General features: G+C 50.7%; 1 protein-coding gene across 4 annotated transcripts; it reads right to left on the bottom strand.

The window, feature by feature from the left end:
• Nucleotides 1–2: 2 nt before the first annotated feature.
• On the bottom strand, nucleotides 3–27,273 carry INTS11 (integrator complex subunit 11). 4 transcript variants are annotated; one of them, XM_020976371.2, is made up of 18 exons: nucleotides 27,214–27,273; nucleotides 25,572–25,718; nucleotides 13,154–13,251; nucleotides 12,141–12,214; nucleotides 10,462–10,690; nucleotides 8,913–9,011; nucleotides 8,771–8,805; nucleotides 7,604–7,742; nucleotides 5,908–5,972; nucleotides 5,154–5,343; nucleotides 4,605–4,688; nucleotides 3,847–3,936; nucleotides 2,354–2,516; nucleotides 1,721–1,828; nucleotides 1,538–1,599; nucleotides 1,175–1,317; nucleotides 876–1,005; nucleotides 3–494 (listed from the first exon to the last, which is right to left on the bottom strand). In XM_020976371.2, exons 2-18 carry the CDS (start codon nucleotides 25,597–25,599, stop codon nucleotides 429–431), a joined length of 1,803 nt encoding a protein of 600 aa, XP_020832030.1. In that variant the 5' UTR covers nucleotides 25,600–25,718; nucleotides 27,214–27,273; the 3' UTR covers nucleotides 3–428. The 4 variants fall into 4 exon arrangements, with proteins under 4 accessions (XP_020832030.1, XP_020832021.1, XP_020832031.1 ...); XM_020976362.2 differs by having other exon boundaries at nucleotides 27,171–27,250; XM_020976372.2 differs by lacking the exon at nucleotides 27,214–27,273 and adding an exon at nucleotides 27,171–27,206 and having other exon boundaries at nucleotides 25,572–25,715.
• Nucleotides 27,274–27,322: the final 49 nt, after the last annotated feature.

Genomic DNA, 27,322 nt, shown 5'->3' with positions numbered 1-27,322 from the left:
TGTCCAAGCTTTGTCTGTTTTAATTCTCCTTAAAGGCAGGCTCCAATGGCTGAGCCCTGTTCTAGGCACTTGGAGGGGAGGGGCGTTGGAACTGGTCAACAAAACCAAGTCTGTGCCCTCACAGAGCCAACAAGCTAGCTGAGGAGACTGAGTCGGCCTCAAATCCCCTCCAGGCAAAGGGAAGTCAGCGTGGCCTACAAAATCCCATGTAAGGATTGGGGCACCCAGTGCTGAAGTGGGTGACTTTGTGTGGGCAGGGGCTAAGGCTAAGAGCCTTAAAGCCTCCTGCTCCAGCCACAGACCCAAAGGGCACACAAGCCCCTTCCTGGAATGGCCAGATCAAGACCCCTGGTCCCTCCCTCCAAAGCACGTCCAAAGTGTCCTGGAAAGGAGGAAACAGGCTGAGAGCAGCTCCTGGCTGCAGCCCCTCAGCTGGGTGCCTGCGGGAGCCCTTTCTTTAGCAGTGACGTGAGGTAGCTGCCCAGCTCTTCATCCTACACACCAAGATCGAGGAGGAGGGTCAGTGCTTCCCCAGCGAAGCCCATGGACTAGCTGCTGGGGGCACTACCAGGATGTGGGAGCAGGAATACAGGGTTTGGAAGGAAGGGTGCCATGCAGTGTTGAGAGCCCTGGGGTCAGAGACCCAGGCTCTCATTCTCTGCACTGGCTGCTCTGTGGCCAGGAGCAGGACCCATTTCCTCATCTGGGAAGTGGGATGGCAACTGCCCTCCCAATCTCCAGGAGGATGGACACTGGGTAAAGAGAAGGCCCTTCACCCAGGACAGAAATGGAAAAGGAGGTACCCTGATGTTCCTAAGGGATCACACATCACTGCTGACTGAATGTGATATGGGAGGGGGAGCAGGGCCTCTCACCTGGTAAGTCCAGGAGACCAGCAGCACCTTGGTGCCTGGATCCTCTGAGTGGGCAGTGGCCTGGATGAGGATGGACTCCACCATGACTGAACCATCGGGTAGGTGCTGGACCGAATGAGCTTTCAGAACACTAAGAGGGGTGAGAGTGGGCAGGCTCCAGGAAGCAGCTGCTGGACCTCCCTTCCCCCCCAGCAGCCCTTGGCCCTGGACGCCAGTCTCAGTGTCTCCTCAAAGCCACAGACCAGGTGAGTCCCAGCCCCGAAGGCCCTGTTACACATATCAGCTGGGCGGCCCCCTACCTCTTCAGATGGCTATAGACACGCAGTACGGTCTCCTGCTCCTTGCGTGTGTCATGGATGTGTACCCGGCACGTGAAGCGGAGCTGGTGTTCAGCCAGGCCCAGCTCCTTGAGGGCCTGCTCAGAGGACACCAGCCGGAAATTCTGGCAGGATGGGGAAAAGGAGGGAGTGTCATGATCCCTCTGGGCCCCGAACACCTTGCCCAATCCCCCTCCCTTCAGCAGGCCACCCGCCCCTCGTGCAGGGGTGGGCACTGTCCAAGACCAAGGGCACACCCAACCCAAGAAGCTCCCTCAGTTTCCCCGTATGTCCATGATGCTGAGCACCCAGCTGACAGCCCAGGCCAGCGACAAGGCCACTCACATTGTCCTTCATGATCAGAGTGCCATGCATGAGCTTGGGCCTCTTGGCATCAGGGAGCAGTCCTGGGGCAGGAGAGGTGGAGAGCCCATCACCAACGACACCTCCCTCGCGCCCCTCCCCCTTGCTGCTCCCCAGGCTCAGCCAGCACCACCCCCGTGCCCCCGCCCGCCCTCAGGACAGTACCCAGGGCCATCTCCCTCTTGAGCAGGCCCAGCGAGATGCCCACGGGGATGTTGGGGTGGGTGAGCAGGGTGACTGTCTCTCCGTTGGCTGGCATGTAGCAGTTCACATCTGACAAAGGCATAGCATCACAGGATTAAAACCAAGCCGAGTGGCTGCAGCCTGCCGCAGGTCACCCAGACTCCTGTAGCTGCTCAGGTGGCCCAGGACCCCACCCCCCCCACCCCACTCATCCTGCCAACACTGAACAGGCAAAGCTCTACACCAGCTCTTACTCTTCAGAAGACCACAGGCCACTTGGACCAACTTGGACCCATTCACCTGGACACCTCAAACCCGGCAGGCCCTTCTCTGCTGCAGGGGGGTCCTTCTCAAAGCCTCTTGGGCTTCCTGCACCAAGGCCCACGGTGGGACACGTCAATAACCAAGCTGATCAGAAACCACGGCAGGGGGCTCCTGCAGGGCCAGGTGTGCAGAGCCAAATCAAGGCATCCCCCTGTTCTTGGGAAGCCCCTCCCCATAGGCTAATGAATCCTGCCTCGGCCGCCAGGAGGGAGAGAGGGTTTGGAGACCAAGCTCCGCCTGCAGCAGGGCTGCACCTCCACCCTCATCCCGCCCAAGGCCAGCCCCACACACGGAATTCCTGTTCAATCTTCTGCTTCAGGAACTCCATCTTCTTGGCTTCCCCATGGACAAGCAGCACGTTGTCCGGCTCGGCCTGGCGGACCAGCTGCATGATGCCCTTGGCATCGGCGTGGGCACTGAAGGACATGTATTCCACCTGCATCTTCACCTCTAGCTGAGGACGGACAAAAGAGAGACCCACACAGAGATGAAGGACAGGCAGGCAGAATTCATCCCCAATCCCGGCTGCCACTTGCTGGCTAAACCTCAGCTGCCCTAGAAGATAAGAGCACAGACTTGGGAAGCAGGAAGACCTGGGTTCAAATCCTGCCTCTGATACCTATGTGACCCTCGGCAAGTCATTTCACTGCAGCCTGTTTCCTCATCTATAAACAGGGATAACAGCAGCACCTGTCACAGAACTGCTGAGGATGAAACAACATGACAGATGTGAGGAGCTGTGCACACCTCAGGGGCTGGCTACGGCAGCCCCGGCTCTCCTCCAGCCCGCCCCAGGCACTGCCCCAGCTCCAGGACTGACTCCAGGCTGGCAGGACCGTGTGCACAGCCACAGGGCACAAGCCACCTTCAGTCTGTCACAGGGACCTCAAGGGCTGAGAGAGGGATCTCGGGGAGCCTGTGGAGTGGAAGCGAGCCCCCTTTCCAAACGGCTCGCGCTGGACACATGGGGGTGTGGCAGGGTTAGCGTCCAGCCCCATCTCTGCTTCGAGGGAGAGGAGCTTCCCAGAGCAGCCCCTGAGGACCCTCCTGCAATTCCAGGCCTCTCCCTGGCTCAGACCCCAAGCCTGCCCCTTCCTGGTGACTCTGGACAGATACACTGACCCTTTGAGCTCCCTTTCTTTTTCTGGGATCCTAGCTCTAGGCCATGCCTGCTCCACACCAACCCCTTCTTTTGACAGATGAATGAATTGAAGGCGACTGACGTAAGCAACTTGCCCTGCCCAAGGTCACACAAATCCACCAGTGGAAAGATTTCAAGCCAAGCTGTCCGGTGAGAGAGCTGGACATTCGTTGTGAGGAAGGCCAAGGAGGCCTAGTGACCAGGTCACTGAGGTGAGCTCTGAACTCAGACCCAGTGATTGGCTCCCGGACTCCACCTGAGGCCCCATCCAGCAGCCTCCCACCCTAGAACTGCTGGGCCCGCCTCACAGAGCGGTGAGGAGAATGCAGTGAGATAGATAGGTAGGGTGCTCTGAAAACCTTGAGACACCCTTCAAAGACTCACGGGCTCAGAGCTGGATGGTGCCTAAGAGGCCACATTTTACAGATGAGGAAACTGAGACCCCAAAGGCAGAGGCTGTAAGCGGTTGAGATAGGATGTGACTCCAAATTGTCAAGAGCTGTTATCTGCACTCTGTAAAAGGAAGGTGCCTGAGGTCCTGTTTCCGCTCTAAATCCATATAGGTAGAAAGCGAGGCCAGCTGGTGGGGTGCCAGGGCTCTTCCTGAACACTCCCACCCCCAACAAGTGCTCCAGTGACTTACGATCTGCCTTCCCTCCATCTCCAGTTTCCGCTGCCCGCTCAGGATCTTGTGGCCCACAGTCCCCTGAACACAGTAGCCCGGCATGATGACCTAGGAGCCATAAACCAGATGGTGAGGCTCTCCTCGGGCCCAAGCGGCACGAGTTCACATAACTAAGACTCTGAATGCAACATTACTGGGCGGGCCAAGCTGCCCCACATGTAGGACCTCTGCATCCCCTGCTGTTGGGAAGCCTCCCCGAGGAAGAACGCACCGTGAGGGGCAGGCAGGAAATGCAGCTAAGGAGCCATGAGCACTGAGCTCCCCCGCAGGACCGTGTGAGCAGCTGGCAGGGGTCTGCTCAGGCTTCCTGTCCTGGGCAGGGGGGCCCTAAGGGACGTGGGTAGTGATGGTCTACCCTGGACACCTCCTCCCTGGAAGAGAGCTTAGTGGAGGGGCACGAGGGACCAGAAGGCACCAGACCCGGGTCCAAGGCAAGATAGTATCAGGGAGAAAGGAGACCTCCTCAGCCATGCCCCCTCTGCCCCCAGCCCACCCACCCAAAGAGGAACAGCTGGGCCCCAAGCCCTCTCCTCCACACCTTCCCCATCTGAGCCCACAGACCATGTAAAATGCTAAAGACTTCTTCTCCTTCCTGCATGGGGAGGACAGCTGTCCCTGCCCCACCCTTTAATTCTTCCTTAAATAACCAGGAAGATTCCTGGCAGTGCAGGGTCCATGAGCCAGCCCGGGTCACCAGGTGACAGCCACCCCCTTACCATGTTCTTCTCGTTCCCGGCCCATTTTCTGAAGATCTGCAGGGACTGCCCGGCATGCAGCATGCCTGGGGTTGCGAAGACAACCTGGGTAGAGAAAGGAGAAGTTGCGGTCCCAGGCACCCCAGGGACCTGCCCTCATACCACTGCTGGCTGTACAGAGGGCGTGGAAGGGACAAGAGGGCCTGACCCAGCCAGGAGCCAAGGTCGGATGCCCAAGCAGACCCGGCCCTAACCTCGTGGATACTCACACAAGAGCACACGAGGCTGCAGCCAGAGTCCCTCAGAGGCCAGACCCTCCAAACATACTCCCTGGCTCCCTACCACGATCCCCTGATCACGGCAGCCTCACCGCACCCGACAGAGCAAACAGCTGGCCTCAGAACTGTGAAGTCCAGAGAGGGGCAGTTTCTGACTGCGCTGCCTCTGGGAGCACTAGAGGCTGTGGCTATCAGCCCACTCCTGCTCCCCCTGCCGCTCAGGGGGCTGCTGTGAGCGCATCCCAGAATGGGCAGCAGTGCAGACCCCCAGCAGACCCCCACCCTCCCATACCATCGGTCCAGGATTATCAGCAAAAGCTCGGTCAAAAGCCTTGATGTGTTTGAACTCAAACATGTTTCTCTGCACAAATGTTTTCCGGATCTTCTGATTGGTCCAGGTGATGAAGAGCTTGTAGTAATGATTGGCCTTCTCAGTCAAGCCCGTGGAGAAGTAGATGGGGGCTTTCAGGTTCATTCTCTCCCTTTGGGAAGAGAAAAGGAAGGCGGTCAGTGCCTGCCACTGGCTGCCCTGCCGAGTGAGGACGCCTGCCTGCTTGGGGGCGGGATCTCTCTGAGGACCTCGGGCCCAATAAGCTGCCTTCTGTTGCAGGCCCAGGCTGACCTGGGTGATCGCGTGTGCTGGGAAAGGGGTGGGGAGGTCAGTGAAGCGGCAGGCCTGCCTCTGCCCTGGACAGCGGCTCAGAACATGATTCTTATGCTTGGTCTGAATTATTCCTGAAGGACCTGAAGAACTCATGCACTCCCCGCTTCTCCATCCACAAGTGGAACCCCAGAGCGGAAGATGAGGCACACACAACTGTCCCCATGTCATATTGCTCAGCCTAGGTGTTGTGCTGTGGGGGCTCTTAGAAATCACTGCCATAAAAAGATTCTGGCTGCAGGGGCATCAGTCTTCAAGGGATTTCTTCTCTATGTGTAAGCAAGGGCAGAGACACTCCAATAAGACGCCCTTTCCCAGACAGATAGAGCACCCTTTCCCCCCAACTACGCTTGTTAAGAGAGGCCGGAGCCAAAGGTCCTCTTACCAAAACGTTTCCAACAGGATGCAGAGCTCCTGAGCCCGGCCCAGAGCGAACACCGGGATGAGAACCTGCAGAGGGAAGGGCCCAGGCCCAGAAGCGTCAGTCACAAGCAGCCTCATGTACTCCCTTTTCCATTGCCCTGTGGTCATCCCCACCCCACCCATGCTTCAAGGAAAAGATCTAACTCCCTCAAGAAGGACAGAGTAACTCGTGTGTGGGCATCCCTCCCTGCGTCTGTCTGCTCTCTGGATGGATGTGGCCAGGAAGTCCCCAGCTCTGCCAAGGAAAGTAAGTCTCCGAGGGCAGCTGTCTTGCTGACTGGTTCTAAGGAATCATCATTTTCTTTTTCCAGAATGCCAACTCGTCTCAGAGGGACAGCCTCAGCTGGCTTTCCTAATTCAGCACCAACTTAGGAGAGAATGTGCTGCTGGGGAAAGAAGGCTGGATTGGGACTTCTGGCCTCTGGCCTCAGTTTTCCTCCCTTTCTAATGACCTACGAGGTCCCTTCCAGCTCCAAATCCTAGGATGCTGCTTAAAGGCATCACAAGAGCTGGGCCTGAGGGTCTGGTTCTCCAGTGCCCAGCCCTGGCCCTCAGAGGGCAAAGCCCTGGCTCCAGGTACTGAGCTACATGCTGGGAGTATAAAGAAAAAGGCGAAACGGCTCCTGCCCTCACAGAGCTCACATTCCAGCGGCAAAGACAACACAGGGAGATCAGAACGCACCACTGAGCTGAGGCTTAACAGAAGCCAGGAATTCTAAGAGTGGATGGTTTGTGAGGGAGGACACTCCCGGAATAAGGAACAGCCAGGGCAAAGGCTTGGAGAGGGGACACAGAGAGTGAGCGGAAGAGCAAGTGTAGACAAGCATCACTGGATTGTTTGTGAAAGTCCGTGTAGAGAAGAAGAATGTAAGACTGGACTGGTAGAAAGAGGTCAATCTGTAAAAAGCCTCGAATGCCAAACAACGGGCTTATGTATTTGGTCCTGAAGGTATCCGGCAGCCACTGGAATTTACCAAGCAGAGGAATGACAGGGTCAGACCTATGCCTCGGCAGATGGGGGAGGGGAGAAGAGACAATAAGCAGAGGCCGGATGGGCCACGGGGGCTACCTGATCAGAAAGGAGGACTCGACAGGCTGACTCTCCCAGGCAGGGGCTTGGCTTGAATGGGAATTCTGTCACACAGAGCTCCAGGCCACACTGGGGGAGGCTGCCCAGAGACTCCCAGAGGAGCAGCAGCAGAGCCTGGGCCTGGAGGCCCAGAGGGGCGACAGCCACAGAGAGGCCAAGCAAACATGGAGCATACCGAGCTCCACCCACAACGAGCTGCCTCCCTCAGTCATCCGTGAGCGTCACAAACGCTTCAGCGAATCAGTGGAGAGGATGTCCGTGGCACTCCATCCTCCCCAGGCTGTCCAGAAGACTCCTCTCCAAAGGCCTCGCTCCACCACACCTGTGGGCCCTCTCCCTCCCCTCTTCAGCCCCTTTTATGTGCTGTCTTGCCCCCACTGGGACGTAAGCTTCTCAAGGGCAGGACTGTCTTCCTGCTGGTCCGTTCCAAATGCACGGCACAGCACCCGATCCACAGTGAGTGTTTAACAGTGCTCAGTGACTGACTTCTGCCTCTGGCCTCTCCCGCCTCCCCTGCGGAGTGAAGCCCGCTGCTCTCAGAGGCCCCGGCGCTCGCCCGCCCGCCTACCTTCCCGCCCCTCTCCACCGTCTCGTGGACTTTCTTCAGGAAGTCCCTCTCTCGGCAGCGCTTGGAGTCTCGGATGGTCGTCGCATATGTGGACTCAGTGATGAGCAGGTCAGGCCGGCACTTATCGATCCAGGCGGCCCTGCAAGGCAAGGCCGGACATGCCGGGAAGCTCCAGCCACGGCCTGGGCCCGCCCAGCTCTCCTCGCCTACCCTCACGTCTGCCGTCACCTTCTCAAGTCGCCCAGGAGGCTCTGGCTCCTACCTCACGTACGTTCCCAGGCGAGGAAGGCCCACCCACCTGCCTACGGGCAGCGCTGTGCCCAGCCAACGGCCCCCACCTTTCCACAAGGGCAGAGATGTAACAAAGCCACGTTTCTGGCCCTCCTGAACAACCACCTGGGGCTTCTGATGATGTGTACTGGGGAGAGCACTGGAGACCGAGTCAGGAAGACTTGGGTTCAAATCCCACTTCAGACGCTTCCTGTCTGTGACCCTGAACGAGCCCCTTCTCCTCGGTCTGCCTCAGTTTCCCCCTCTGAAGGAGGTGGTTGGAATTCCAAGGTCCCTCTGAGCTGGAATTCCAGGATCCTAAGATGCTCTACGTCTCTATCAATCTTTTTAGGCTGTCTGTTATCCACGGAGACAAGCTTAGCAAATGAAATCCCTGGTCAAAATGAAACGCCCCTAAAGTGATAGTACAAGTAAAAGGGATGCCCCCCAAACTCCACTCCAGTCATCTATGAAGCAAAGCTCGCACGTGGCACTTTTTTCTGGGGGGGGGGCTAGGCAGTGGGGTTAAGTGACTTGCCCAGGGTCACACAGCTAGTGAGTGTTATGTGTCTGACTCTGGATTTGAACTCAGGTCCTCCTGAATCTGGGGCCAGTGCATGAAAATCAGGTGGCTAACTGGCTGAAGAAGGCTACTTTCACTCAGCTGTCAGAGGGCCTGGGAAGATCAATCCCGACTGGCCCAGAATTACAATGAAAAGGGAAGCTCTCAAACGCTCCCCTAGTACAGGCTGTTCTAAGCAGACATCTACGCAGGGAACACAAACAGCCACCCACGCCTGCACAGGTTAACAGGCATCCTTGCTTCAAATCTCCCATGTGGGGAAAAAAAAACCCAACAAACTATTCATTTGAGCAGAAGCTCATCGTCCTACTCACCCTAAGTGCCGGTCCGGAGTCATGTTATAATCACCCTAGCCAAAGAGAGCCAGAGGGAAGCAGAGATCAGCATCTCTGCCCACCCCCTCCCCACTTCCCCAAACCACCTCCCCCTCCCACCCAGGTAGGCCAAGCGCCTTACTGTGTAAACTGCAGACTCAGAGCCAACTTTGATCTGGAACATGGCAGCACCCAGCACGTGCCCTGCATAATAGGCCTTGATTTCCAGCTCATCGTCCACCTACAGAGGGAAGAAACCAGCTTTCACTCCTGCAGGCTGTGACATAAGGTGGCAGAATGGGAGGCAGGGGTGGGCAGCACAGGTAGCTGGCACAGACACCAGGAAGGCACAAACCCAATCTTTGCTCACTGCCACAACTGGAAATTCAGGCTTGCCAGAAAAACAACCTGCCACCAGAAATGCCTTTGCCCTCCAAAGGGAACGCTCTCATCAAAACTGCAACCAGAGTTTTAAAGGGAAAAGGAAAAATGGCTCCTGGTCTAGCCCACCCCCATCCCTCATGGTAACTGCTGGGTCCTTCCCCTCAACGTACTCAGACCAAAGACCACCAAGACGGAGCCCTTGAGCTAACCCATGGAGCACCTGACAGGCCTTTCCTGCCAGGATATTTCACTCCATGCTCCCCCTTTTCTTCCATCCCCACTCCCAGTGAGGCAGTCCCCTCTCTCCTTCTAGGCTGCTGGGGCATCTCTGCCCAAGGCTTAAGGTTCCATCGCTGTTATACTCTCAATGTGCATTAGTATCTCCTTCTCAAGCTGGAAGCTCTCTGGGAGTAAGGCTGGTGCTGCCTGACCTGCTCTGTACAGCACAGGGCAGAAGGAGGCTCTTAACACAGGTATAGACATCAACATTTACAAAAGAAAAAAGTGAAGAGGGAGTTATTCACAAGGCCAAAGGAGGCAAGTGACAACAGGAGAGAAGACTCAAGGAGGCCGTGAGGGCTGCCTTCCAGCACTAGGCCCCAGAGGGCAGAGCCAGAAGCAGTGAGGGAGTGGATGGTGTGGAGACAGATTTAGGCCTGAAATTAGTAAAGATTTCCTAACAATTGGAGCTCGTTAGCTTCCTAACAATGAAAACAACAAGCAGCCCTGAGAGGGACAGGGTCTCCTAAACTGCAGGCCTTCAAGCAAGGGCTGGTGGCCCTTTTCAGGTGGGTCATAATCCAGGCTGGGTTTCGTTTTGGAAGAGGGAGGATGGGTTGGACAAGATGATCACTGTGAAATAGTGAGACCTCAAAGAAATTTAAAACAGGATTAGGATTCGACTTCCACACAGCCACCGTTACGTTCTATTACATGACGCAAAACATAGCAGGAAGTACTGGTTTTTCCAGGTGCTTTTCCAGCTCATGGCTAAGGCTGGCTCTCACTCACCCTGCACTACTAGAGGTTATTTGTATTTCAGCTTTGGAATACCTAACCCAATGTACCTGCAATGGATTGGGCTAAGACTAGAAATCAGGGCTTCTTAAGCTTTTTCTACTCACAACCCCTTCGGCACTTCTTAAACTGTGGGTCATGACCCCCAAATGGGGGGTTTAAGAAGCGCTGAATTAGCTTGCAAGATGGAGCACCCCCCAGCTGGCTCCCAGAGGGGAAGCTCGCTTTGGCTAATCCCAAGAGGCAGCCGATGCCAGGGCCCCGGGGTCTTCCAGGCATTGCCCCCTGACCTGGACAGTCTGGTGGAGGTGGACAGCCACGACTTTCTTCATGCAGTCCTTGATCATCTGTGAAGTGAAGAAGTTGGTTTCCCCCTTCTTATCCACAGTAATCTTCCTGTAGTCCTCCAACAGAATGGGGCAGATGGCCTTGGTAGGATGAGTCATGTAGATGGGTCCATCGTAGCCCACCATCTCACTGAAGTAAGGCAAGGCCCCACAGTGGTCCAAGTGGAAATGGCTAGGTTATCAAGAATGACAAACATGAAGAATTAAGAAGTGGCACAGAGAGAAGACAGCAGGACCAGGAGAATAAGAAACACATCTACTTTAACTACACAAATGAAGACAACGTATGATGGCAACAAAAGTCGGGTTAAGACAACGGACAATTCTGGGACTATCTTGTTCAAATGTCTGGACTTCTGCTCTTCTAACAAGTGGTAAATCACAAAAGGGCATTCACTGCTGTCCATGTAAACGCTCTTCTGTTGTTTGGTTTAACAGTCTTCGGGAAGTACACACTGTGGTTGGTTTGAAGGTTTATGTTTATCTGCTGCATTAAAACATGATTTATCAATAAAGAGTATTTTTTAAAAGAAAAGAAAGTAGCCTGGAGTGGGAGGCTGCCAGCTGTGTGGGCCCAGTGTCCAGACTCACCCCTTCCCACAGAGGTCAGCTCCCTCCTCCAAACAATCCCCTTCATCAGCCCCCATGGCATTTAGCAGCTCAATGTCTGTTCCAGGATGTGACCCCACAGACTTCAGGATCCATTAGGGTCCATTCTCCCCTCTGTTCAGGGTGCATCCCAGCTCCCCCATGACACTCTAAGGCGAAGACTGTGCACCTTCGATTTGGGGGAATCAGCCCAAGAGGAGGACATCATACAGTTTAGAAAGCGGCCCTCACAGACAACACTACTGTTGGGCAGGGACTTTAGGACTGCTGCAGCCATCACCTGATTGCTTAAAGCCCTCCACTGGGCAAACAACTCACATTTTTACGTCAACTGAAGAATCAGAGATTTAGAGATGCAAGGGACCTTAGAGATCACCTACCCTAACCTCATTTTACAGATGAGGAAATTGAGGCAGAGAGAAGTCAAGTGCCTTAGCCAGGGTCCACAGTGAGCAGCAGAGATGGGATCTGGGCTCAAGGTCAGCCCTCTTTCCACACCCCATGGCCTCTAAGGTCTACAATATCAGAGGCAGCACGGTATGGGGCAGAAAGGGTTAGCCTCAGAATGAGGACAACCTGGATTCAAGTCTGACCTCTGACACAGACTGGCTGTAAAATGCAGGGTCAGAGTAGCTGACTCCAAATCTACGGGCCTGTGTTCCTGTGACCAGACCAGTCACCCCCTAGCTATAGGGCAGATATGCCAAGGCCAGGACTCAGCCTGTGCTCACCTCCCAGGTCGGCCCCTCAGAGTTAACCATCTAGCTGTGCCCGAGTTACAGTGTGGAGGGCAGGCCACCAGAGGCTTTACTGCCTGGTGCAAGTGGTCAGAGACCAGGCTCCCACTACAGGCAGAAAGCCACCTGTACTCCGAGGATGATGAGGCGGCTGCTGAGCCTGGCAACAGGCTCGGGACAGTCGAGAGGGAGGACCAGGGGAGGCTGCCTTCCAGGGCCAGGTTCTCCTACTCCAGTATATTCTCTCACTTCAGATAATCCCATCGAGGCTCCTACCTGATAATGACGCAGTCCAGGAAGTCAGTCAACCTTCCATTCTGGGTAATGTAAGAAAAATCTGGAAAGCGTCTCTAAGGAAAAGCAAGACAGAGAGAGTCTCTGTTATTCAGTAGGAGGGCCCAGGGAACTCAGAGCCAGGGTACCCTGGGAGAAAGCAGAATCAGACCAGGATGGAACAATGGCGTCAGACATCAGAGCTGGGCCACTGGATTGGGCCCCATGGAGCTCTTACTTTGCCTCATTTATTTTTTAAAGCCGTGAAGAGCTCAGAAGGGAAGGGGGGAAATGCTGCCAACTTTGGGGCTCTGGGGTGACCTTGCAAACCAGTCATTCTGCCTGTGGTTATTAAAAAAAAAAAAGGCAGATTCAAACCCCCAGAACGGTTCTCATTTAAGGCTGTTTCTACCCTACAGGAAAGCTCCTAAGCGCAGCGTTCTGGGCAATATATGCCCAGCCCTAACCAAAAGTGGTCATGGCACTAAGCCCAGGGCTGGGAGCCAATGCAGAGGAAGACCTGCACAGCAGGGGACAGAGCCCAGACCCCGAAGCAAAGCACCTACTCCCCAGTACTTAGACCAAACGCTCACCCACCCCTTAAGCAGCTCACATGCAAATAAGCAAGCCAGGAAAAGGGCCTCCCATCCAGCTTCCTGGCCTGGCCTGCCTTGAAGGTCCTGCTCTGCCCTGAGCCAAGCTGTGCTGGAGGGGAAACAATGGTGGGGCTGGAAGGCAGCTCCCCACACAGCCCAGGCCCCTGGTGCCTGACTCAGACTGAGGGAAATCAGATGGCTCCGAGACAGAGGCCTTGGTACCAACAGCTACTAAAAGGCAGGACAAGGTTCACTACAGCTCCCCAAGGCCACGGAGATGCCTCACACAAAGGAGAAGTAGAAGATGGGGGGTAGACAGCTTTATTTGTGCCTCAGGTTTGGGAATTTCTCTGAGCACACCTCAGGGGTCCTGCTCTTCCCAATAACCCCCCCACCCTCTGGGACCTCTGAAGAACTCACATCATCATTGTAGCCCATGTGCATCCCACAATCCAACATGACATTCTTGCCTCCGATGGAGACAAGGATGCAACTTCGGCCCACGTCCTGACCAGCCCCTGCAACCAGAGCAAAGTAATGATCCAAATCCATGTGGTTGCTAAGCACCTTCCTCCTACTCACCATTCCCCTTACGTGGGATGCCCCCTCCCACCTCCCTTCCTGCCTCCTTCTCTCTCCCCTCCCTCCCTCTGCCTCTCTCTCTTTCTGTCTGTATCTCCCATTCCAGGTCTTTCTACAGCTTACCAAATTCATCTCTTCCAGGAAGCCTTACCTTGTTCACTCTACCCACCCAAATCAGCTCAGCCCTCTGCTGTGCTCCTCTGGGCACAGGGCACTTAGTTTACTTTTAAAATTTAATGGCATTATTATAGTCTTGCTGAACTGGTTTCTCCTCCCGCCAACCCTGTCTCTCTCTCTCTCTCTCTCATTCTTTGCTTAAAAAATGGCTCTCTGGGTAAGTACGAGGAAGAAGTCCCTTGGGGACTGGATCTCTGTATAAAAATATCATTAATTTTTTTAAAAATTCAATTGCAATTGTTTTTTCAAAGATTCTAGCTCTGTGTGTGTGTGTGTGTGTGTGTGTGTGTGTGTGTGTGTGTGTGTATGCGCGCGCGCACATGTGCAGGCACTCACTGAGAAGATCAAAGTCACAAATTACCCAAGGGGCAGCGAAAGCTTTGTGGTGGGTATCCGTAGGCTGTTGGGAGCCTTTTACCAGCAGTGACTGGCAGAGGAGAAATGACATCAAAGATCTCATCTGGTCTGCCTATCTGGGGAGGGAGAGGAAGGAGGGGGCTGTGATCTGCACTGGTGGAGGGAATACCATACCTATCAAGTCACTGATCCATGCAGGGAGGACCACGTATGAAACTCGGCCAATACCTCATGGGGCTCTGGGGTTTCCCAAGGACAGAAGCTGCTCCTGGTGTCTGTTGGGCATCCATGCACTTCCCAAATCAACAGTAATAACAGTCTGAAGAACTCGAGCTCATGAGACCAGGCCCCCAAGGAGAGACCTGCCTGCCCCTACACCAGCATTACACTGGTCAGGCCGGACTCGCTGCTCCACTGGGTCCTTCTGACATCCCTGTGTGAGACGAGGCTGACTCTCCTCAGGTTCTGCGTGGGGAAGCTGAGCCCCAGCCTCACTAAGGGACTAACTGAGGCATGCCAGCTCTGAGATCTCCTCCACGCTTTCCCATGCCATGTGACTCCTGCCTGTCCCTGTTCCCCTGTAAATCCTCCCTGATGTGCTTTCTGCCAGCTCTGCTGCCCCTGGCTGGGTGCCCGTAAATCATGTGGGTTGTACACCAGCGTTCCCTTGCTCCCACTACACGGTAGTCTGTCCTGCCAACTTCTCTAGTCATCCTCCTGCCCACCCCTGGGGTGCCAGTCATCACGTCCTCCCTCCTGCGATCTGCACCTTGACTTCACCTCAACACAGCCGGGGACGACCACATGCTGGATCTCGTCACCATCCCTCACAAGCCACAGTCCACAACTCTGAAGCTCCTCTATCTGACCACACGCTGCCTATCTTCCCATCCCTTCCTGCTTTCCTAGGCCATCACCAAAATCACTCTGCTCTGGCCGGCCTTTTCCTCTTTTCAAAAATCTGAACCCTTTAGGTCCCCCCTTCAGCTTCACACTGAGCCCAACCTCTAACTCCCCGTCCCATTGTCCCATCACCAGACACCCCTTCCAAACTCCAGCCCTGGATGACTCCCCCCAAGGACCCTCTCCTCTCCTGCTCACATGTGGCTGCACATCCCTGGACACAGTGGCACAGACATCCTTTCACTGCTCGTTTTGGTTTAAATTTCTCTTATTAGTGATCTAGAATACTCTCTTCGTGTGGTTGTGAATACTTTGCAGTTCTTTGTTCAAATCCTCTGACCATTAATCTACTGGAGAATGGCTATTTGTCTATATTTTTCTAACTATACACAACACTCATTGTTTATATATCTTGGATATGTATCTATCCATCCATCCATCCATCTAGCTATCTACCTACCTACCTGTCTGTCCACCTACTCTATCTATCTACACACACACACACACACACACACACACACACACACACACACACATACACACACTCTCTCTCTCATTGTTTATATATCTTGGATACCAAACCCTCATTAGAGAAATTTTGCATTCCTACCCAACCACTTCCCTTTTTATCTGAGGTGCACAGCCTAGTTGTGAGCCCTGAATATTCCCCCAGTTACTCAGGTCCTTCTTTGTTTCTTTAAGGAACACTCTGTAATTGAATCTGTAAACGCCTTCTGTGCGCTTTGGGAGGCTGATTCCTAGATATTTTATGCATCTGATAGTAATTCACAATGGGATTTCTATTATTGCTTTTTGTGTTCTGTTATTATATAGAAATACTTATTTTTAAAGATTTATTCTGTAGCCTGCAACTCTGCTGATACTACTGTGTCAGTTAGTATCACTGCCGGTAAGCCACCCCATCAGTAACCAGCAGGGATAGTTGTATCTTCCATTTAACTATCATTCCTTTCCCTTGTCTTACTGCAATTGCAAACATTTTCAGAACACTATCAAATCATAGTGGGGAGACTGGGCATCCTTGCTTTACATTCAGGTTTACGGGAAAAGGTTCCAGTGTATCCCCATCGCATATGACACTTGTTTTTGGTTTTAGACAGGCGTCTTCTATGATATTTTTACAAGGTCTCGCAATGCCTTCCTTTGTAGGGTTTTAAACATAAGAGTGCTGTACTTTGTGAAAGGCTTTTCCTGCATCTACTGAAATGATCCTGTGGTTTTGGATGCTTTGGTTTTTAATGAAATTGTGTTGTTTTCCAAATGCTGAACTGTCCCATCTGATCATAATGAATGATTTCTTGGATAACTGCTGTAGTCTGGTAGGATTTTGTTTGAAATTTTGGGATCAGTGTTCATTAATGACTTGGCCTATAGTTTTCTTTCTGTGCCTTATCTTTCCCTGGTTTTGGTATTAGGATTATATTTGTCTCTTCAGGAGATTCTGGTAGGGTTCCTTCTCAATTTAGTTTGACAAAGTTCTGAGAATCCACCAGACGCCCGAGTTTTGGGTTTGGTTTTGTTCTGGTAGTTCCTCTGCAGCTAGATCTATTTCCTTTCCGGGACTGGGTTATTTAAAATCCCTACCTGATCTTCTGACAGTGTGGAGAGTTTATATTCCTGAAGGTATTCCTTTATTTCTGTGGCGTCCTTCATTATGATGTGAAGGGTTTTCGTCCTGCCGTGTTCTTCTAGGAGGCCTGTGGTGCTTAGGTTGTCTCTGTGCATCCTCTCTTTGAGACCTGTACACTTTGCTTGCATCATGACCGTATTTTCTTTAAGTGTTTCGGTTTTTGCTCCTCTTCTTCTCTCTGTCACTTCTGTGTATTTGCATTCCCAACCTACTATTCTGTCTTTTTTCCTTTGGCGAGGCTTGCCCTTACAGATTCAAGTCTTTCCTATTCTGCTCATTATTTCTGCTCTGTGGAAGATACACTGCGCTCTCATAATCATCATTTCTCTTTTAAACCACTCAGGAACAGCAAGTTGTGGTTCCACGTTCTCCTCGGGTCCTCTGTCTCGGAAAGTGTTGAGTCATTCTCCTTCACTCTGCAGTACCCAGTCATAGACGCCTGATACTGCTTACTAGAGCTGGAAGCCGTATTTCCCTCTGTTGTTGCTGTCTGTCCTGCTGATTTATCCGTTTGCATTCAAGGCCTTTGAGTTTTCTTCTTCCTGAAATCTTTAGTATGTTCAGGCTTTTCCCCCCTTACTTTTCTCGTGACTCACTTTTTATTCCTTCCCCTCTGATTTTGGTTTCCTTGGGGACCGGATCTCAAAGCGTAGCAACATCCTTTCACACTGGGCGATTCACCAGCCTAGGTCTCTGCCCCAACTAACTTTTGGGTAGTCAGAAATAGCCCCCACAGGACACACGCTCGTTCCCTCCACTCCTTGGTGGAGTCTCGCACAGTCCTCTGCGTGCATGGAGTCCTGTCTTGGAAACCTGCCCCATCATTAGTTCCTTAGATGGCCCAACACTGGCAGCTGGTACTTTCAGGCTGCATTCCCGGAAGGCTTTTGCTCCTGAAGAGCTGTGGCCAAGTTGGCCATTAAGGCCTCCACAGCTTGGAGCCAGGGTCTCTATGGTACTGGAAAAAGAGAGGGGTCAGTGTATAGGTTTTGATGTAAGGCTCTGTGATGTCCTTGGGTCTCCTGGTGCCACCTCACTTTGGTCGCATGAGAAGTGGAGGAGGGGTACTGAGCAAGCTCAGGGACAGTGAACATCAGTTGTTATTTTGGGGAGGGGGGTGGTTAACCTTCTTTTGGATTCTGGGTGTCCTAGACCAGCGCTTCTTAAATTGTGGGCTGCAATCCCATATGGGCAACAGTAAAAGGTTTCTGACCATGCAATGACCAAAAATTAATTAAAAATCATACGTGTTATGAATCCTAGCTTGTTTTGCATCTTGCAACTTCTTCACTGCAGCCTCAGTTCTGAACACAAAGCACGAGCACTTTGCATTACACAAGCCCTCAGGCCATGCAACACCCACAAATGCTGCCCAAACCAAAAAAGGGTGCCAAGCAGAAAGGGTCTGAGAAGCCCTGTCCTAGACCATGGAAATGACTGAGGTTGCTTTATCTCTGGCACATAACTTGTGTTTTGGAGAACTCTGAGAGGGCATGGGGAGCAGAGAAAATAACGCCTTGTATCTGCCATCCTGTTGCTCCTGTGGACCCCCCTTCTCTCTCCCTCACTTTCAACCTCTCCTTCACACACTGGCATTTCCTCCCCGCCCAGATCCCCCATCATTCCATCTGATCCTACCCCCCCATACCACTCCTAGCTGTCACAGCCAAACTACTAGAAGAGGTTGAGTGTGATCAGTGACTGCCTCCACCATCTCACCTGCCCCTCACTTCTCAGCTCTCGGCCCTCTAGCTTCTATCCCCACCACTCAACTAAACGGGTCCCCCCCAGATCACCGATGACCTCTTCATTGCCAGTCCGACTACCTTTTCTGCTCCCTCATCCTTCTCATAGCACTGAATATTGTCAACACCCTCTTCTCCCAATCTTCTCTCCTCCCCTCTGACTGAGCCTGCTTGGGCTCCTTTGCAGGGTCATCATTCGCATCCAGCACCCTGGGAAGGGATGTACCCCAAGCCTCTAAGCCTAGGCCTTCCCCATCTGCTCTAGGTACATGGGTCCAACTGTTATCTCTCTCTAGGTGAGTAACTCTCAAATCTACAGATCCAGCCCATCCTCTGCTCACAGATACTAGGAACAGAGAAACAGACTTGGAAGGGACCTCAAAAGCAAGTGAGCACAGCTCCCTCCTTTTACAGATGACGAGCCTGAGGCTTGCCCAGGAAAGTGAAATGACTGGCCTCAATACACAGAGGAGTAAAGTCCCCAGCCTCTGGAGTCAGGACCTTTCCCACTGCCTCACACTGCCTCCCTAATAAGCTCTAGGCCTGGACCTCCAACTTCCCCACCTCCCTATCATCTCAAATTCAGCAAATTTGAAACTGGACTCATTATCTATTCCCCAAACCCCGTCTCTACCGCCATCCTGACATTCACCTTGTTTGCAGCCGTGGGGTCGTCCTCAACTCACCCTGTTCATTTCCTCCCACCAAGCGCTGAGTCTCCTCCATGATACTTCCTTCACGCCTCATCGCGGCTCCTCCTCACGACGTCCCACCATTGCCTAAGTGCAGGCCCTTACCACTTCTCACCTGGACTGCTACAAGAGCCTCCTCACTTGTCCCCCTGCTTTCTCTCAGTCGGTCAACAAGTAACATCCTGACCAAGTGGCATTCTTAGGACAGATCTCATCATGTCACTCCCCTCCTTGCTTACCTCTAGAATATAACATATATCCTCTATACCTGGCACTTAGAACCCTCCACAATCGGGTCCTACCCAAACCTTCCAAGCAGACTGCACGTTAGTTCCCCAGACAAACTCCAACCACAATGACCGACTTGGAGTTTCCCATACACAACACCCAATCTCCCACCTCTGCGCCTTTGCATGTGCTGTCCCTATACCTGTCTCCTTTCCCTCCTGACCTCTGCCCCTTGGAACTATTAGCTCCCATTCAGGCTCAGCCATCTCCTTCAAGAGACCACTCATGAGTCCCCCAGTTAATGCCTCCTTCCAAATTATTACGCATTCATTTTGTATACGCCCAGATCTTATTTTTTTGCGAGCGCCTATCATCCCAGTAGAACGTAAATTTCTAGAGGTCATGGCCTATCTCACTTCTGCATCTATCACCCAATGCCTAGCATTTTTAATAAACACAGTATTTCCTGACAACTGTTAACATTAAAAATACAGGTCTTTGCTTCAGAAAGTTGTTTGGTGGCCACTAAAAGCACTCTGTAATTTCCTAAAGGCCATCCGGCCCACTCTCCTCCTGTTCAAATGCGGCCCATCCAAAGTGTCTGTTCAAAGAAGTCACCACCCACGATTCCCAGCACACATAAGGCACCTCCTGATGAGAGGCGATGGGATGGCCTTGCAGTGCAGAATGAAACAGACATTTCAAACTGGGAAAGAATTTTTACAACCAGTGTCTCTGATAAGGGCCTCATTTCTAAAATACATAGAGAACTGAGTCAAATTTATAAAAATACACATCATTCCCCAATTGATAAATGGTCAAAGGATATGAATAGGCAATTCTCAGGTGAAGAAATTAAAGCCATCTACAGTCATATGGAAAAATGCTCTAAATCACTATGATTAGAGAAATGCAAATCAAAACAACTCTGAGGTACCACATCACACCCATCAGATTGGCTAATATGACAAAACAGGAAAATGATAAATGCTGGAGAAGATGTGGGAAAATTGGAACACTAACGCATTGTTGCTGGAGTTGTGAAAGGATCCAACCATTTTGGAGAGCAATTTGGAACTATGCCCAAAGGGGTATAAAAATGTGCATACCCTTTGATCCAGCAATAGCACTTCTAGGGCTGTATCCCAAAGAGATCATACAAATGAGAAAAGGACCCATGTGTACAAAAATATTTGTAGCAGCTCTTTTTGTGATGGCAAAGACTTGGAAATTGAGAGGATGCCCATCAACGGGGGAATGGCTGAGCAAGTTGTGGTACATGAATGTAATGGAATACTATAGTTGTTTGGAACTACACCCTGAAAGTTACCAAAATGTGCATATTCTTTCACCCACTGAATCACTAAAAGAGATAAAGAGAAAATGGAGTCATATGTACAAATAACACTTATAGAAGCTCTTTTTAGTGTATCCTCAAACTGGAAATTAAGGCTCTACTGGGGAGGCGGCTAAACAAATTGTGGTATATGAATGTAATGGGGTTTTATCATGCCACAAGAAATGAACAGACAATTTCAGAGGAACCTGGGAAGAACTCTATCAACTGATGCAGAGCAAAGTGAGTAGAATTGGAAAGATAATTTATTCAATGAGGACATTATAGAGAAATACCACTTGGAAAGATTTAAAACTCTGATCAACAAGAATAAACTACCAATATAAAAAAAGAAGATGAAATACGCCACTCACTGCCTGATAGAGAAGTGATAAATTTAAAATGCAAAAAGAGACACACATTTTCAGACATGGCTAATGTGCAAATTTACTGTGCCAGACCAGGTAGCTACAGTGAGGGATTTATTTAGGGGATTTAAATATATGTATGTATGTATGTATGTATGTATGTATGTGTGTGTGTGTGTGTATGTACATATACATATACATATCTAATGGGGGCAGTAGGGTTAGTAGGAGAGACATATTAAAATACTGTTTACTTAGAAAAAAAATAAAACCTGTTACAGACAAAAAAAAAAGAGAAAGAGAGATCAGACACACAACTTTCTACTGAGCTGAGTCAGCAGTTTCATGATTTCATTTAGCTCTGTTCATCATATGTAGTATGTAGACAGGAACAAAGGAGGTGAGTAGCAGTAGTAATTCAGGTTTGGAGCGTGGAAGGAGGGATAAAAGACAGGACAAGGCAGCAAAGGCCAGCATATCAAGGCACCAAGATAGGGAAGAGAGGACAATGTAGTCAGTGTTAAGGATGATGGCCTGGGAGAGAAATGAGGGGTGGAAAGGGCAGCTGGGTGGCGCAGTGGATAGAGCACCGGCCCTGGATTCAGGAGGACCTGAGTTCAAATCCAGTCTCAGACACGTAACACTTACTAGCTGTGTGACCCTGGGCAAGTCACTTAACCCCACTGCCTAGCTAAAAAAAAAAAAAGGAAAAAAAAAAGAAATGAGGGGTGGAGGGAACTGAGGTCAGGGAATAGGGTTAATGGTCATCAGGCAAAATGACATGATAAAAAGATTATGATCAGATATGGAAATTTTGGAGTCAAGTGAGTGATGGAAAGGTCAAGCGTGTGACCATCTCTGAGTGTACTTGAGGTGGTGTAGGTAATGGGATCTGAGAAGCCTGAAGTACAGGGAAGGGGGAGTACTAAGTCCCCTGGCATGAGGGCAGGATATGGGGAGAAGAGAAAGACTCTTCCTTCCATTAGGGTTCTGCACTGGACATTCCCTAGAAGAGCAGCAAGGGCCTTAGGCGAGCATACCTCTCATATGAAATGGTAATCGGAGGGTCACAGAACAAAATTATCTTTGTTTCTTCCTCCAATGAATCTTACACAATTTTGACATAAACATGGAGTATAGAGCTCATTAGAGGTAGCAGATTTGCTCTCCCAAATCATATGCTTTTAAAAAACCATCCACAAACAATAAAGATCTTGGGATCTTACATTCTCTACACCTTTCATCAATTGTGTGACTACAGAAATGTGATCTGCTATAGAATATCATTTATAAAAACCTGCCTGTTTCCTTCTTAAACCTTCATCAGTATGAATGGAATACTCTTATCAAGATTTTTGTAGGTATGGGAAAAACTCATAATTTTTTATTTGCCTTTTCCCCCAGTAATAATACGGTCTGCACTGTTCCCTGGTATTTGGTATATCCTCTCTCCTTCCAGATGCCCCTCAAAATCATGCCATTTCCTGTGTCGACCTCGCCTTTGTACACTTTGTTTCGTGACTGTTTATTCCAGCTTTGTTTTCTCTGGTGCCACTTCACCTTCCTTATATACTTAGTGCCACAGGCCGACTCTGAGTTCAAATGCAATGGCTCCATGGCCACAGGTAAAAAAAAGTTTGTTATGTAAGCCTTTATAGAGCTTTTCAATTATTGATCTATGTCATTTTCCGTCCAGTTTCATCCTTAAATGCCCTTCGGGTAATCTGGCTTAGTGTTGGGTCTCTGTTATACATTTTGTAAAAATTTTTTCGTTCTATTGCTTCTCAATATTTTAGGAAGTACCACTTCCTATAATCTTCTGCCATTGCCATGGTATTACTGGTATTCACCAGCTCCAGGGCTGGGGAACCTGCGGCCTTGAGGCCACATGTGGTCCTCTAGGTCCTCAAGTGCAGCCCTCTGACTGGATCCAGACTGCAAAGGATGTGACCTTACACCCCTGTAACTACACCTTGAAGAAAGCATTCATGAAATCCCACTGGAATGCAAATACCACAAACAAAGCCAAGCCAAGAAAGAAATGTGCCACATTTGCCAAGATATTCACAGCACCGCTTTTTGTGGTAGCAAAAAAACTGGAAACAATCGGTGGCCATCAAATGGAGGCTGACTGAACTGTGGTATGTGAATGTCAAGAAATACTACTGAAGTATAAGAAATGACAAACATGAAAATCAGAGAAGCAGGGAAAGACCTGCATGAACTGATGCAGAGTAAAGTTAGGCTAAACCAGGAAAACAACAGACATAATGTCCAGGAAAAAAACTGCAAATGAAAAGAACAATAAAATGAGTCCAAATGTTATGTGATTATAATTATCAGTCTTGGGTCCGAGAAGAGATGATGAAATAACGCCTCTTCCTCTCTCTGTCTGACCGGTGGGAGGAAATGGACATGGAATTTTATAAACACTATCAGATGCTGTCCCAAGTTGGTGTTAACTGCTTTTTGTTTGTTTGTTTTGTTATAGAAGAAGCCTCTTTGGGAATAAGGGAAGAGGAGAATGGAACAAGCATTTCTGTAGTGCCTACTACGTGCCAGGCACTGTGCTAAGTGCTTTACAAATATCTCATTTGATCCTCACAACAACCCTGGTAGGTAGGTGCTGTTATCACCCCCATTTTAAAGCTGAGGAAACTGAGGCAGACAGAGGGCAAATGACTTGCCCAGGGTCACTCTGCTTCTACGTGTCTGAGGTCAGATGTGAATTCAGGTCTTCCTGACTCCGTTGCACCATCATCTGCCTAAGGAGGGGAGGTATGTACACATGGAAATAACTTTAAAATCAAAAGCTACCAATAACAATCTTTGAAAAGGAAAAAAAAAGGCATTTTAGTGTGAGGCTTCTGCATGAAGTACCAGTGTGTGGCCTCTCATCTTTCATCTGTAATCATGTTCTCCCAAATATTTGTCACCGTCCCCTGCTCTAAAGCCCCTGACTGCTGATTCCCTTGGAGGGGCTTTCCAAGTTCTCCTTAGAATGTACTCTCTTCCCCAGCCTGTGCCTCTGATGCTGGTACACAAACTGCTTTCACTGCTAGCCCCGTATCAAAGGCAGTGATGGACCAAAGAATTAACTGCCCTTTGAAACTTCTTGTTGCCTTTGGATATACAAGAAAAGCAGGTCCTTCCTCTGCCAGCTGCCACCCCCGGGCCCAGCTCCAACTCCCACTTGTCTTCTGGTCTCATTGACAGTGAGCAGGTGAGGACTGGCAGGGCTCCTTTTTCCAGGAGCAGGTCCTCTCCCTCACTGGTCACAGGACAAGGGGCTCATGTTTAAAACCACCACCAGCCACGTGAATGATGACAGACAGTCTACCACCGTGACTCCATCTGCCTCCTTTTCTGCCACTGTCACCAACACCACAGAAGCCAAAGAGGACCCTACAGGGCAAAGGGCTCCTGGGCATTTTCCCACCAGACTGTGAGCTCCACTAGGGTCTCATCTGGACTCCGTATCTCCCCCAGCATCCAGCTTTGCAGAAGGGAGATTACATGACTACTGATCAATGGGAGCTGAGAAAAAGTCCTGAGAATAGGCACAGCATCTTCCTATTCAAAGGCTGAAAGACTCCATATTAGTAATGTCTGGAGCAGCCTAAGTTGAGGAAAGAAGAGGTCAGAACAGGTGTTATTTCATCATCTCTTCTCTGGACCCAAGATTGACCATTATAATCACATAACATTTGGATTTATTTTATTGTTCTTTTTGTTTGCAGTTTTTCTCCTAGACATTGTGTCTTTCATTTTCCTGGTTCTGCTTACTTTACTCTGCATCAATTCATACGGGCCAAATACCTTTAAGCATTAACTTTTAAGAAGCATCAGCCCAGCAATGTTTCTGTTTACAGGATTGTGTCTCAGAGAAGTCACACTGTAGAGGCCTCTGCTTTACACCAAAAACTCCCCTGAACCCTTAAATTGGATGTTCTAGCCCATTCCTGGAATCTTGGTGGTGAGCACCCTCTGGTGGTATGCTATGGGACCCAAGCCACATCAACTCCTTTGAATCTGCATAAGGCTTCCTCTCCCAAAGACAGACTGTGATGTTGTTACTAGTAACTAGGCTATGTCTCACCTCCTCCCAGAAGAAGGGGGAATCAAGCATCTGCTGCCTCTCACAAGTCCTCTGCTCCAGCCAAACCAGAGCAGAACTCGCTACCTCGCCTCCCCCAGTTCTCCAGCCCATCCCCCTGATCCAGAACATAGTTGCCCACATGGCCTGATAGGGCCTCCCCATCTTCTCAACAAATCCAGCTCACCCTTCAATCCCCAACTCACATCCCACTACCTCCACCAGGAAGTCTTCTCTAATTCTTCCATATCCCAACCATCCCTCTCTCCTCTAAATAATCTGTCCCAAGATATTTAACCCCTTAAAATGAATTCTCTCTCACTATCCTACACACTTTTGGGCTAATTCCCCACAATGCCAACTGCGTCTCTCCTAAAGGAAGGCAAATTCCTTTTACCATGAGCCAAAGGAAAACATAATTCAGAAAGAGAGCCTTCTGTATATAACACTGCCCATCCAAGAACAGCATCAGTGGGACCCTCCTGGATAGCCATACCACACATAGCTACCCTCCATCAGTGGGCATGGAAAGGGGCTTGATACACACCGAGCACAGAATGAAGAGCTAAGCCGTAACCAATGTTATCTCTTAGAGAGAATATTCCAGCTTCTAAGTTTATTACCATAAAGTTTTGTTGATTTAATGTTATTTTCATCTGGAAAACTTTCTTTTTTTAATCAAACTTAACATCTTTTAACTTACCCAAGGGAGTGACTTTAATCTCTGGCATCCTGAGTGGCCAAGCTCTCAGTACTTCATCAGGCTAGATCCAGGACACCATAGAGCAGTGCCTACAAAGCACGGTTCTTTGAGAGCACACAGGTACCGTTTGTCAGGATGTCATAACTTCTAAAAGGAAAAGGGGCCAACACAGAAGGCTGTAGTTTTTTGACTATGAAGCAGGTGCTGAAACAGAGACATCTGCTTCCCCTCCCCCCCAAAAAAAACCAGGCAAGGTTTCCTCAGCTCTGGTTATTAGCTCTATGCCAAAGCAGTCTGAAATACTGGTGGTCTAAGTCTTACTCTACTGACACAACAATATACTAGAGGTCTCTGGAGGGTGAAGCATGCTAGGAAACCATGGTGATGATGCCACCATCACTATCTTAATCTGAACTTGGGTCAGGAGACCTGAGTTCTAGATCCTAAATCATGTGACCTCACTTTCTTCATCTGTAAAATATTGTACTGCCTGGCTACCTCTCAAAGGATTTACAGATGGAAGGAACCTTAGAAATTATCTAGTCCACACCCCTTCATTTTAGAAAAGGGGAAATTAAGGGCCATGGCAGTTAAATAACTCACCCATAGCCACACAGATAATCCAGTAGTAGGGAACAAGCCTTCTGAATATGGTATGGGCTGGACCAGATGACTTTTGAGGACCCTGCCAACTCTTAGAGCCTAATTCCAAATCCAGGGTTCTTCCCAGTACATCACACTGCCTCTTTACGTGATTGTTGTATGAAAAGCACCACTGTAGCTGGCAGTTAGGGCTACAGGAAATAAGAACTACTACTATTAGTAGTAGTAGTTAGGGATGTTCTTCTGCCTCCAAAAACGATTTAAAAAGAAATTTAATAGCCATCTTTTGAATTGCACCTAGCTGCTCCTCCCAGGCTGAGTGGCTTAGGAGTATCAGCTGCAGAAACCACTTACTTCTCATAAGAACTTCGTAAATCATACATAAAGCAATGTGTTATCATAAAAAGAGCACAGGATTTGGAGTCAAGGGGTCCAGATTCAAATCTTGGCTCTGCTATTTAGCATTTGTGTGACTCTAGGCAAGTCATTCTCCGAGCCAGGAGACGGATCTCTAGTCCCTGCTCTGACCCCTGACTCGCTGCCCTTCAGCAAGTTCCACAACCTCTCGGGGACTCAGTTTCCTCACTCGTTAATTGGGGGAGGAAGAGAAAGATGAACGAAAACAAGGTCCCTTCTAGCCCTAAGTTCTACGATCCCAGCATGGCGTCACCCTGGGCTCCCCTGCATCTCCACACTGTGAGCCAAGGCAGGCTCTGTCGGGAGACCCCAAGGCCGACTCCCGGCTCCCCGGCAAGGACGCCCCCCCCCCGCCTTCGGAGCAGCTGCTCGCCCGCGGTGACGTCACTCGCCCGCATCCCAGCGGGCCAGTCCGGATGGCGCTCCGGGCCGCCCACCCGAGGAAGGCTGACCCTGAGCAGGGGGCCACCGGGAGAGGCGGGCAGGTCGGAGAGGGAGACTTCCAGGTCCCTGGGAAATCGGCCGGCCCTCCTCTTCCCACCCCCGCGGCGAGGGCTCCCAACGTTTCCCTCTCCACACCTCAGCCCTCCACGCGCCAAGCCGCACAGGCTTCCGTACTCACAGAGAGTCCCAAGGCACTGCGCCTGCGCGAGGGGCGGAGACAGCGGCAACGACCGGAAACCGTCGCGCAGGCGCAAACCCAGCCTATGAGCCGGCCTTCCTGAGCCCTG

This window comes from Phascolarctos cinereus, unplaced genomic scaffold (genome assembly GCF_003287225.1).
Source record: "Phascolarctos cinereus isolate Bilbo 61053 unplaced genomic scaffold, phaCin_HiC Scaffold_726;HRSCAF=1367, whole genome shotgun sequence".
In the NCBI taxonomy this organism is placed as follows: Eukaryota; Metazoa; Chordata; class Mammalia; order Diprotodontia; family Phascolarctidae; genus Phascolarctos; species Phascolarctos cinereus.
The sequence above is the reverse complement of the archived record's forward strand: the minus strand, read 5'-3'. Positions and strand labels throughout refer to the sequence as shown.

Excerpts from the sequence above, each read along its gene's own strand:
- INTS11 (XM_020976371.2), bottom strand. The coding sequence starts at position 25,599 with ATGCCAGAGATTAAAGTCACTCCCTTGG. Across the intron at positions 8,806-8,912 it reads CTGAGTCTGCAGTTTACACA|GGTGATTATAACATGACTCC; the intron begins GTAAGGCGCTTG and ends CTCTTTGGCTAG. Across the intron at positions 1,006-1,174 it reads GTCTATAGCCATCTGAAGAG|TGTTCTGAAAGCTCATTCGG; the intron begins GTAGGGGGCCGC and ends CACCCCTCTTAG.